Source organism: Ranitomeya imitator, chromosome 3, assembly GCF_032444005.1.
Source record: "Ranitomeya imitator isolate aRanImi1 chromosome 3, aRanImi1.pri, whole genome shotgun sequence".
In the NCBI taxonomy this organism is placed as follows: domain Eukaryota; kingdom Metazoa; phylum Chordata; class Amphibia; order Anura; family Dendrobatidae; genus Ranitomeya; species Ranitomeya imitator.
In genome coordinates, this window is record NC_091284.1 from 506,441,524 (window position 1) to 506,454,726 (window position 13,203).

Sequence of the window (13,203 nt, forward strand, 5' to 3'; positions counted from 1 at the left end):
GGTCGGCGCTCATAGCAAGTGAGAATTCTTCTACATAGAGGCGATCTGATCATTGCCTATATGTAGCAGAGCTGACCGGGTTTTGGCAGCTTCTAGACTCCCATGGAGTTAACCTAGTAAAACAGCCAAACAAAAACAAGTGTGGGATTGCACTTTTTTTTTGCAATTTCACCGCACTTAGATTTTTTTTCCCGTTTTCTAGTACACGACACAGTAAAAACCAATGGTGTCGTTCAAAAGTACAACTCGTCCCGCAAAAAATAAGCCCCCACATGGCCATATTGATGGAAAGTAAAAAAAAAAAAAAGTTATGGATCTGGGAAGAAGGGGAGCAAAAAACAAAAACGCAAAACCGAAAAAAGGTTCGGGTGCTAAGGGGTTAAAGTGTCATTAAGGTTTGAGCATGTCCACCTCTCCTAATAAGATTCGTTAATGATTCATAAAGTCCTAATTACAGTTCATATCTTTAGAGAGATGTTGTGAATGGTTTATTTCATTGTGACTTTTTTCAGATTTCCTTAAAGGGGATGTCCATTACTAGGACAACCACTTCTCAATCGCAATGTTCCCATGAAGAATAATAATAACACTTATAGTCACCACCATTGCAGGCAAGGTTACTCTCTCATCCTCTGGATGTTCGATTTGTCTGAAGGAGGGGAGAGTGAAGTGGCCGTGTGACATAATGTCACCTGAGAGCCAGTGCCGACACCTCAGGAAAGGCGCCCGCACCAGAGGTGAGCATAGCCATTATTTCACTTGGGGAAACAGAGTGATTGAGAAGGGGTTGTGTGAGTAGTGGACAACTCTTTGTTGATTCCTTTTTAATTCGTTATCGTAATGTAAATTTACTTATTTATTTATAGAATATCAGATTGTTTTTATAAAAGCAAGAAAATATCGTTCTCTCACCTCTTGCCCATCTTTATCAATGGCGCCTTCTGCATGGCTAGCTACAGTAGACAGGAACTGTAACAGTCTATGTAGAGTATCACAGTTACAAGGAGGTAGGAGGTAAAGGAGGAGCTGCAGGGCGGCCAGCTGATCTTCAAGATCTAACACTGTAAATATAGATACAAGTATGGGAAGTACACGGGAGTAGAAGAATGCTTATATGCTTACTGTCCGGTTATTGTTCACACAGAAAAAAAGCATTTAGAACATATACCATCAGAATAATATTAATACCACTAATAACCCGGATTATCTTGGAAAGGGAATCTGTCACCAGGTTTTCGCCACCCTGTTTGAGAGCTACATGATATAGAGGTGTAGAGACTTGGTGTTTTGTATCTTGAGAAAGGTCGAAACGCGTTGGTCTGAATAAAGAACCTTGCTTATACTCTCGGGATCTCATCCTTTACATGAGCACTGCCCGCACATCGTGATAATCTCCACTTTGCCAAACTGCTATCTCTCCTCTGGTTACGGGGCTGCAGCTATAGCACATCAGGCTTTAACAGGTGGTTTGTCCATACAATAACCCCTACAGGTGAGCACTACCATCACCCTCAGGCCACGTTCACTTGTTCAGCATTTGGTCAGTATTTTACCTCAGTATTTGTAAGCCAAAACCAGGAGTGGGTGATAAATGCAGAAGTGGTGACGTGTTTCTATTATACTTTTCCGTCAATTGTTCCACTCCTGGTTTTGGCTTTGAACCACTGATGTAAAATGCTGACCGAATACTGTAACATGGTCTCACCCATATTATTCCTTACGGTACTGACAGAGAACCCAATTCCAACATTGTGTTACTTACTGCACTGTGTTTTGTATTTTTTTTGTACAATTCCAGTTTGATCTGCTGCTCATCTAGCAGTGTTCTGAAAGCTAAACTTTGTATAACCTCGCCCACATCATTAACAACTTTCTGTGTACACTGTGCATAGGCAGAAAACTACCAATCAGTTGTATGAGCGGGGTTATGAAGAGCTCAGTAATATGATGGACTACATGGCAGCAGGTTTACTATTTCTTAAGTTATAATCTCCTGCTGATAAAACATTTATTTTATCAAAACTACAGCATTCAAGCCCAGTTATTGACACAGCTCTGGAAAATGAGGATCTCTGTCTCTACATGGTGCTGCTCAGGTTACGTGGCAAAAAACTTGGTGACAGATTCCTTATAATGGCAAGAGTTGGGCTATATTAGGCAGTAAGTGAACGATCAGCTCTTGAATGCGTTTTTGTCTTGAAAGGAAATGGGCAAATGAACGGCTAAGTGACTGGGTCAGAGCATATTTATAACTGCAGGTCTTGTGGGGTGTCCCCAGTATGCAGTGGTTCATGCTACAGATAAACAAATCTGCTGAAATTCATTTAGAGCAGATTTGTTCGATTCAGCCTGCAGATCTGTTTCAGGCTGAATAAATCTGTCCAAAAAAAAAAACACTGAAAATAAATTTATTATCCTTTGAGGTCATTCCAGGCCTCAAAGAATAAAAAGTGGATGTGAGCAAAAGGCTTACAAAATAATAAAACACTTTATCCACCTCACCTCTCACATGTCCTGATGCCACACAATAGTAAACGGGAGGTCTATATATATATATTAAACAAAAAGCGAAACTGCACAAAAAGATGTAAAAAAAAGGACATTGGAATGCTGATCAGGGAAGCGTGCACGCTTTACGGTATATTTTTCTCGTGCTGTTCCTCTATGTATGTATGTACGTACGTACGTACGTACGTACGTACGTACGTACGTATTTATGTATATATATATATATATATATATATATATATATATATATATATTATATATATATACAGTTAGGGCCAGAAATATTTGGACAGTGACACAATTTTCGCGAGTTGGGCTCTGCATGCCACCACATTGGATTTGAAATGAAACCTCTACAACAGAATTCAAGTGCAGATTGTAACGTTTAATTTGAAGGGTTGAACAAAAATATCTGATAGAAAATGTAGGAATTGTACACATTTCTTTACAAACACTCCACATTTTAGGAGGTCAAAAGTAATTGGACAAATAAACATAACCCAAACAAAATATTTTTATTTTCAATATTTTGTTGCAAATCCTTTGGAGGCAATCACTGCCTTAAGTCTGGAACCCATGGACATCACCAAACGCTGGGTTTCCTCCTTCTTAATGCTTTGCCAGGCCTTTACAGCCGCAGCCTTCAGGTCTTGCTTGTTTGTGGGTCTTTGCGTCTTAAGTCTGGATTTGAGCAAGTGAAATGCATGCTCAATTGGGTTTAGATCTGGAGATTGACTTGGCCATTGCAGAATGTTCCACTTTTTGGCACTCATGAACTCCTGGGTAGCTTTGGCTGTATGCTTGGGGTCATTGTCCATCTGTACTATGAAGCGCCGTCCAATCAACTTTGCAGCATTTGGCTGAATCTGGGCTGAAAGTATATCCCGGTACACTTCAGAATTCATCCGGCTACTCTTGTCTGCTCTTATGTCATCAATAAACACAAGTGACCCAGTGCCATTGAAAGCCATGCATGCCCATGCCATCACGTTGCCTCCACCATGTTTTACAGAGGATGTGGTGTGCCTTGGATCATGTGCCGTTACCTTTCTTCTCCAAACTTTTTTCTTCCCATCATTCTGGTACAGGTTGATCTTTGTCTCATCTGTCCATAGAATACTTTTCCAGAACTGAGCTGGCTTCTTGAGGTGTTTTTCTGCAAATTTAACTCTGGCCTGTCTATTTTTGGTATTGATGAATGGTTTGCATCTAGATGTGAACCCTTTGTATTTACTGTCATGGAGTCTTCTCTTTACTGTTGACTTAGAGACAGATACACCTACTTCACTGAGAGTGTTCTGGACTTCAGTTGATGTTGTGAACGGGTTCTTCTTCACCAAATTAAGTATGCGGCGATCATCCACCACTGTTGTCATCCGTGGACGCCCAGGCCTTTTTGAGTTCCCAAGCTCACCAGTCAATTCCTTTTTTCTCAGAATGTACCCAACTGTTGATTTTGCTACTCCAAGCATGTCTGCTATCTCTCTGATGGATTTTTTCTTTTTTTTCAGCCTCAGGATGTTCTGCTTCACCTCAATTGAGAGTTCCTTTGACCGCATGTTGTCTGCTCACAGCAACAGCTTCCAAATGCAAAACCACACACCTGGAATCCACCCCTGACCTTTTAACTACTTCACAGGTTAACGAGGGAGACGCCTTCAGAGTTAATTGCAGCCCTTAGAGTCCATTGTCCAATTACTTTTGGTCCCTTGAAAAAGAGGATGCTATGCATTACAGAGCTATGATTCCTAAACCCTTTCTCCGATTTGGATGTGGAAACTATCATATTGCAGCTGGGAGTGTGCACTTTCAGCCCATATTATATATATATATATATATAATTGTATTTCTGAACATGTTTTTGTAAACAGCTAAAATAACAAAACTTGTGTCACTGTCCAAATATTTCTGGCCCTAACTGTATATGTATATATATATATATATATATATATATATATATATATATATATATATATATATATATATCAGACCAGAGTTTGGACACACCTTCTCATTTAAAGATTTTTCTGTATTTTCATGACTATGAAAATTGTACATTCACACTGAAGGCATCAAGACTATGAATTAACACATGTGGAATTATATACTTAACAAAAAAGTGTGAAAAAACTGAAGTTATGTCTTATATTCTAGGTTCTTCAAAGTAGCCACCTTTTGCTTTGATGACTGCTTTGTACACTCTTGGCATTCTCTTGATGAGCTTCAAGAGGTAGACACCGGGAATGGTTTTCACTTCAGAGGTGTGCCCTGTCAGGTTTAATAAGTGGGATTTCTTGCTATATAAATGGGGTTGGTTGTGTTGTGCAGAAGTGGATACACAGCAGATAGTCCTACTGAATAGACTGTTAGAATTTGTATTATGGAAAGAAAAAAGCAGCTAAGTAAAGAAAAACGAGTGGCCATCATTACTTAAAGAAATTAAGGTCAGTCAGTCTGAAAAATTGGGAAAACTTTGAAAGTGTCCCCAAGTGCAGTTGCAAAAACCATCAAGCGCTACTGGCTCACATGAGGACCGCCAAAGGAAATGAAGACCAAGAGTCACCTCTGCTTCTGAGGTTAAGTTTATCTGAGTCACCAGCCTCAGAAATCGCAGATTAACAGCAGTTCAGATTAAAGACCAGGTCAATGACACACTGTTCTAGCAGCAGACACATCTCTACAACAGCTGTTGGGGCGGCAGGGACCAACTTGTTACCGGCACTCAGCCTTGTTATTACCTTGTAAGTATAACATGCCTCGGTGTTCAGTCTTATTTTGCACCTTCAGGGTTTACTAAAGCCCTTCATATCATAGACACTATGTACTTTATTGAATGATATGACTTCTTAAAATTGTGAAAACATGAATATTTATAGTACAGTGGATGTCTTAGGCACTATGCATTGTTCTTAAAGTATATGATTATTGAAGCTGCAATACCTTTATATTGACATTTGTGTCTAATTATATTCCACTAAGCACTTTTATGTGGCATTGAATTTCTACTTAGTTTTATTTTTTGGCTTTATGTGCCGGTCACTTTTGTGTCCTGGTATTGGTTTCCAGTTGTTCTCATTTTACTATGTTTGTTATTTATTCTTATTTTATGTAATAAAAAATTATATTTAGGATTATACTCAGTTGTGGTATGGTTTATCCACCTATTGTTGTTACTATGTTATTGTGAGTTCTTTGGTCCTTCCCTACCACTTTTCAGGACATCTGCTTAGTGATTATAACAACTGTTAAGAGGAGACTTTGTGCAGCAGGCCTTCATGGTAAAATAGCTGCTAGGAACCCACTGCTAAGGACAGGCAACAAGCAGAAGAGACTTGTTTGGGCTAAAGAACACAAGGAATGGACATTAGACCAGTGGAAATCTGTGCTTTGGTCTGATGAGTCCAAATTTGAGATTTTTGGTTCCAACCACCGTGTGTTTGTGCGACACAGAAAAGGTGAACGGATGGACTCTACATGCCCGGTTCCCACCGTGAAGCATGGAGGAGGAGGTGGGATGGTGTTGGGGTGCTTTGCTGGTGACATTGTTGGGGATTTATTCAAAGCTGAAGGCATACTGAACCAGCATGGCTACCACAGCATCTTGTAGCAGCATGCTATTCCATTCGGTTTGCATTTAGTTGGACCATCATTTATTTTTCAACAGGACAATGACCCCAAACACACCTCCAGGCTGTGCAAGGGCTATTTGACCAAGAAGGAGAGTGATGGGGTGCTACGCCAGGCCTCCACAGTCACCAGACCTGAACCCAATCAAGATGGTTTGGGGTGAGCTGGACCGCAGAGTGAAGGCAAAAGGGCCAACAAGTGTAAAGCATCTCTGGGAACTCCTTCAAGATTGTTGGAAGACCATTCCCAGTGACTACCTCTTGAAGCTCATCAAGAGAATGCCAAGAGAATGCAAAGCAGTCATCAAAGCAAAAGGTGGCTACTTTGAGGAACCTAGAATATAAGACATAATTTCAGTTGTTTCACACTCTTGCTAAGTATATAATTCCACATGTGTTAATTCATAGTTTTGATGCCTCCAGTGTGAGTGTACAATTTTCATAGTCATGAAAATACAGACTTTTGGTGTGTGTGTGTGTGTAAAATATATATATATATATATATATATATATATATATATATATATATATATATATATATATACACACACACACACAATACAAACATAAATGAACACATTTGTCCTTGTATACCATTGGGACACACCACTTCAAAATATATACGACACCATACACTAAGAACCGAGCCTCACAGGCGAGAAGAGATAGATGCTAAGAATATGTCAAAACCTGAGCTATCACACAAGATATGGGATGAATCCCTAGCGAAACAATGTGTAGGACAGAGGTTTTTCTTCTAATATCTAATGCTGCAATTTAGATGCTCAATCAAATGTAATAATATGTAGCAAATGGTAAAGTGCAGTGCAGATCCTTATCATATCCAGTTATTGCGGTCTAAATATTGAGTGTTGCAGTGAAAACATGAGAAGTCCCTTGGAGGAAGCACTGGTGAAACGGCGGCGTCGGATTGCTACACACAAGTGGCTATGATCCCATGATTAAACTGTAAGTTCACAAGATCCTTTCTTTGCTGCAACTCAATTGTCAATGACTTACATGTAAAATCTATGACTGCACTCGGCACTTTGCACCAAGCGGATTTGCATTTATTTAAAATCCACATAGATTTTGCTCCTCATGTGTTCATTGCAACACTCTATATTTAGACAGCAATACCTGGCTATGATAAGGATCTGCACAGCACTTTACAATCTTATTACATTTTATTACATTTGATTCAGAGTATCTAAATTGCAGCATTAGATATCAGAAGAATAACCTGTGCCCTACATATTGTTTCGCTAGGGATTTCGTTCCATATCTTGCGTGAAAGCTGAGGTTTTCCCTGTTTTTTTATTGAACATCTTTTTATATATTTTTTCAAATAAAATGAAACATTTTAACATATTTTTATCATCTGTCTCTTCTTGCCGGTGAGGCTCGGTTCTCAGGTTGTGGCGTTGTACAACATATACACAGTATGTAAAGAGATATAAAATGTATTAAGCTCAGTTTACATCTGAAACAAAGACATATTTCTCAATTTAGTTGGAAAAATAGCAATTTATGCAGTGATATTTTTCTAAAACAAAGGGGCTCTAGTGATAAGCGCGGACGTAAATAGCGCTTTATTTTAATAGTAAGAAGGAACATATAAAATCGTACTTATGGTATGTATAAAAGGCGTATAAAGCTCTCGGCTCAGAAGTGGATCAGGCATATCTCTGAGAAATTCCTTTAACAAGGCAGCAACATCATGAACACTGTGTTCTTCTTCTAGAACTACATCGACACCACGGTCAAACTCTTCACGGAGCTAAAAAGCAGAAGAAAATCTCATTATGTCAAGTAACTAACCAAGCACACTACAGCTTGCTATTATCCAAGCACAGAGAGACAAACTACAGCAGATCAGTGCTCGGGGATCTACCATGATGTAGACTGCAGAAGAAAAAGTGCAAATATGATCAACTTGCACTAGGAAAAGGCCATCTTTTTTCTTTTTAACCCCTTCCCATCTTGGCCAATTTCCTTCTTCCAAAAGCCATAACTTTGTTATTCTTCTATTCGCATAGACATATGAGGGCTTGTTTTTGGCAAGTCAAGCTGTAAGTTTGAGCGATTTCCATTAATTTTACAGGAAAAAAAATTCCTAGTGCGATGAAATTGCAAAAAAAACAACCCACGATTCTGATATTGTTTTTTTTTTGTTTAGAATAGCTTTATTGACAAATTGTTTGGTACCAATGACCTGGCATCATGATTGTCCAGGTCAGTATGAGCATAGCAATACCAAACTTATCCATTCTCTTATTATTTTAGTAGTGAAAAAAACTGAACATTTTTTAATTGTTTTGCCATATTCCAATACCTGTAAAGTTTTCGTTGTTCATTCTATGGATGTCCCTGAGGGTTTGTTTTTTGCGGGTCAAGCCATTTTGTTTATTGCTATTAATTTGGGTTACTTACTACATTTTTACAAGATTTTTTGCAGCATTGCTGCAACCAAAAATATATACATTTTGGCATTTACTTTATTTTATTTTCTCTTTGCGGTTGAGTTAATTTTATATTTTGATACAGCTGACTTATGAACATGGTCATGTCACATGGGCTTTTTTTTTTTTTTTAACATCACTATTTTTAATTGGGGGAAAGAGTGGTGGGGGAGATTTAAAATCCAGCTGTCAGTCAGAATGATGTCGGAAGTCCCGCCCTGTTGCCAGAGCGGTGTAGAAAAGAAGCCTCGCTCTGTATACGTAACGTCAGCAGAGGCTTCTGAATCCCCAGCAGGAGTGGTCTGTGACCGCTCTGTGCTGGGGAAGAACGGTGCCGGACACAACAGGCAGGTAAGTTGCAATTACCTGCTTGTTAGCGCTTAGATACATTTTTGTTTTTTTTAAAGTCCCAAATATCCCTTCTAATGCCCTCCACTTTCTGGAGGTAATTGAGGCTTACGGTTTGTACTGCCCAGACGGCTGATGCCAGTAGTGTTGGTGAAGCTTCTACTGCTGGTAGTGGCTCCCACGTTCTTACCCATGGTATGAGTTTTTTTATGCTACCACATCTATTGCCACTGCCACTTTTTCCATAAATTTTTATGAAACACTACAATTAAATTTTGTCAATCTATTCAACCCCAATTATTTATTTATTTATTTATTACACAAAATCCAACCCCATTCCTAAAAATGATGTCATGAGAACTGTCAGATAGGTGCGGAACCAAAAGATAGCACTTCCAACAGGGTTCTGTAGTGGTGTAAAATTGGTCGACATATGTAAAATTTGTCTGGTAAAACAGAAAACGGTTTGTGGCACTCACACTTTGCGAAGTAGAATGCAGAAATGGTTTTAGGTCTGGATTTTGTTGAATTTTATTTTGTATTTTTAGCTAAATAATTATTTCCCCATTCACACCAAAGATTACACAAATACAAAAACTTAGTATAGTGGTTTGTGACAAGCAAACACACTGACTAATACTAATTTCACATTTATGTTCTATAAAAAAAATTGTGCTATCTTGTTGCTGCTTTCAAGAGTATGAAAAATGGAAAAAAATGTGTAATTGTAATTCAAAAGCAATAGGACAGATACCTGCTGCACCACATCACTGATCAATCAAACTGGCTCTTGCACTGCAGCAAGGCAACTCTTCTATCTCCCTATTAATTCAATTTCTGCATTATTCACAGACTACTATACTTATCATCTTCAATGATGTTGTGTAATACCTGACTGGCGGGAGTATTTGTCCATTGTTTTAGGGTTTTCCGGTCCCATCTCTATTACTGAGCTATGTTCTGTAATGTCCTCTCACTATTTTAAATCACCCTAAAATGACTGCTGCATTCCCTGATTAAGCTTTTATTCCGGCTATAATAGCCCTCATGATTGGCTTTGCTATTCAGTGTGATGTGATTACTGCACGGCATTATTGGGACGCCTAAGTGGAATGGTCGGACCTAAGGTCATGTCAGCATCATGTAGCTGATACAGTCTTTTGCAAATGATTAGAATATGGCTGGCATTTTTCTAGCATTTCTTGTAAAAAAAATCTCATCAAATTCAACTCAAATTTGATTGCAATGAAACAATTCACTCATCTCTAAATAGGAATATACTTAGCATATTGGGGGTAGAAATGTGTGTCCATAACCGGTTTTCTCTTTCAATGTGATGTGCAAGTCAGCAGCAGTCAGTAGCAGATCACTGTACTACCAAGAACATATTGAAGTCCTATGTAAAAGCCTGAAAATACCTTTAATGCATTTTTACTGATAATAAAATTGATGATCTCAAATAAAAAAAAAGAAAATGTTCTCATCTGATTAAACCAAATGTAAAGTTTAAAAAAATGTTTTGTGTTATTGATGAGTTGTAATAAAAGTGATGTACACGATAATAGCTTACCTGCCGTACTCTTTTTTTGGAACTTCCAACTCTAAAGATCCCAACAGTCTGTAAACCTAAGAGAGAGAATTCTGTAAGTATATTTTTAATTCTGTTAAATTTCTTCTCAGGATTTTAAAATTTGAACACAAAAGCAAAAAAATGTCTACTGTTTAAGGTAAAAACACACTAGGATAGAAAATGTAGTGTTACAAAGTTCCATACGGAAATATCCCAATAATAGTCGTTTAGAAAGCCTGTATTTATTGCATCCTGTCGTGGATTTCCAGAGAGAGAGAAATGCATTTCAATCTACATTCTGGCTAAAACTAAAAAGGCACAAACCCCTCTGTCTATTTTTATATGTAACTTCATGTGATTTTTACTACTTCTTGTTGTGACCTCATTACTCCCCCTCATTACGGCAGAAATTAGGGGCTGGCCTGTGGTCTTGCTGCTAATGCTAGCCAGTTCCTTGACCAACTGTGATAAGTCGTGGTCAGGGGGCTGGCTTGAATAATAAGCACACAAGTCACTTATTTCTGATATGGCACCTCAGAAGGGTAGTGGAGCACTCAGAGGCAACAGTCCTATGATGTAAGGTCACGGTAAAAAATAGTAAAATCACATGAAGTTACATATAAAAACTGGCAGAGTTTAGTCAGAATAAAGATTGAACTACATTTTTTCTCTCTCTAGAGGCCCACTTTAAAAATGGTGGAAGAATAAAAAAAGAAAATGATAAATGTCCTCGTATGTCTACTGCTGAGACCCTTCCATAGCTAAGGAATAGTGATGAGCGAGTATACTCGTTGCTCGGGTTTTCCCGAGCATGCTCAGGTGGTCTCCGAGTATTTGTAACTGTTCGGAGATTTTGTTTTTGTTGACTCAGCTGCATGATTTACAGCTACTAGCCAGCCTGAGTACATGTGGGGGTTGCCTGGTTGCCAGGGAATCCCCACATGTATTCAAGCTGTCTATCAGCTGTAAATCATTCAGCTGTGGTGATGAAAACTAAATCTCCGAGCACTAACAAATACTCGGAGACCACCCGAGCGTGCTTGGGAAAACCCGTGCACCGAGTATAGTCGCTCATCACTACTAAGGAAGCATCTAAAACAAAAAAAATGATCATGGCAATTTCATTATTCGATTGCAAAACTTTGTCACTATATAGAAGTAGAATTTCAAAGAAGATGGAACAACAACTAAAGATTGACAAGTTACAGATTTTGCGTTAGTATTCTTTAGCATGTGTTCATGGACCGGCCATGGGTCTCCTTTAGGCACAAATGAGGCTGCCGAGTTATGGGCAGGAGACCCGCAGTCAGATTAGACATTGCGGTCTGTAGTTTGAATGTCAGGCTCATGACATCGGCCTTTTTATAACCATACAATAATCACCAAATATTTGATAATCTAGCACCAATAAAACCATACTGAAGCAAGATTAAAATTTATACTAAAAAAAAGGTTTACTTTACTAAGTAATGTTTAAAGTTCTACAATGAAAAGTTTTTGATTACATTGGGATTACTTCCTAAACTCATGCTTAGTAATGTAATGGAAGAACGCTTGTGGTGTAAGAAAGCAAGCTGTTTATAGTTAGCTGCGTCCCATGATAGCCCAAGCATAACGAATCTGCAACAATCAGCTGCTCATGCTAAAAACAGCGAAGTATTAACAAATTACATATACTGTATATACTGGACTAAAAGGCCCTGTAAGTAGGAGCCAGCTTTTTCTGCATACTCATTCACTATAGACTGTATTTTACTACTGTACCATTAGTCTGCGAGTAACCCCTGGAAACATCAGCCTAACACTTACCATTCTTTTCTAAATGTAGACAGCAGCTGTCCACAAGCCTGGGAACTTGTCTGTAGATTGGGTTCAGACTGAGCTTTTTATCCCTTTCCTTTTCTTTCTTGCTTTGTGCTTCGGCTGGCAAAGACAGCTGTAGTGCCTCTAGGAGTCGAGACTGATTGTCATCAAGATCTGTAATGGAGTCCACAGACATTGCACCCTGCAACACAGGAAAAACAGCCTAAATGTATACAGTGCTAATACTTATGCATTCTGCAATGCACATAGTCTTGTAGCAGAATATGAAAAGTTTTGAGTCCCCTATACACATTAGATGGCTGTCAGACAAATAATGCTTCGACTGATCAATCAGCCATCTCTGCTGTGCCTCTCCCTTACATAGGTTCCTACTAACCCATAAATGCAGGCATTGCTGAGAGAGGCCTAACATGTTGCAATTCCGCCCGCGCCCATTAACTAGTTAAATGCCGCTGTCAAACTCTAACAGTGGCATTTAACAAGCGCTTCCAGCCATCCGACTGGAAATGCGCGCACCGCTGACCCCCGTCACGTGATCGGGGGTCAGCGGTGCATCGGCATGACAACTTGAGACCTCTACGGTTGTTGATGCCAGATTGCGGTGAGGGCCACCCTGTTGTCGGCGCTCATAGCAATGCAGTAATTCAGCTACATAGGGGCGATCTGAGCATCACCCCTATATAGCAGAGCTGATCAGGCTATGAGAGCTTCAAGCCTCCCATGGAGACTACTGAAGCATGGCAAAAGTAGACATTTTTTTTTTTTAAATATGAAAAAAATAAAATAAATATAAAAGTTCAAATCCCCCCCCCCCCTTTCGCCCCACTCAAAGTAAAACAATAGAAAAAAATCAAACCTACAGATA

General features: G+C 39.0%; 1 protein-coding gene across 2 annotated transcripts in view; it reads right to left on the minus strand.

Annotated features, from left to right (window-relative positions):
* Positions 1–13,203, minus strand: part of ARHGAP6 (Rho GTPase activating protein 6) — a 444,961-nt gene that overhangs the window by 42,522 nt on the left and 389,236 nt on the right. For both annotated transcript variants that reach the window (XM_069757660.1, XM_069757661.1), the window contains exons 5-8: positions 12,324–12,519; positions 10,515–10,570; positions 7,764–7,914; positions 913–1,061 (exon numbers count right to left, since the gene is read on the minus strand). In XM_069757660.1, the coding sequence (XP_069613761.1) occupies positions 913–1,061; positions 7,764–7,914; positions 10,515–10,570; positions 12,324–12,519 (552 nt within the window). The remainder of the gene's footprint in view (positions 1–912; positions 1,062–7,763; positions 7,915–10,514; positions 10,571–12,323; positions 12,520–13,203) is intronic.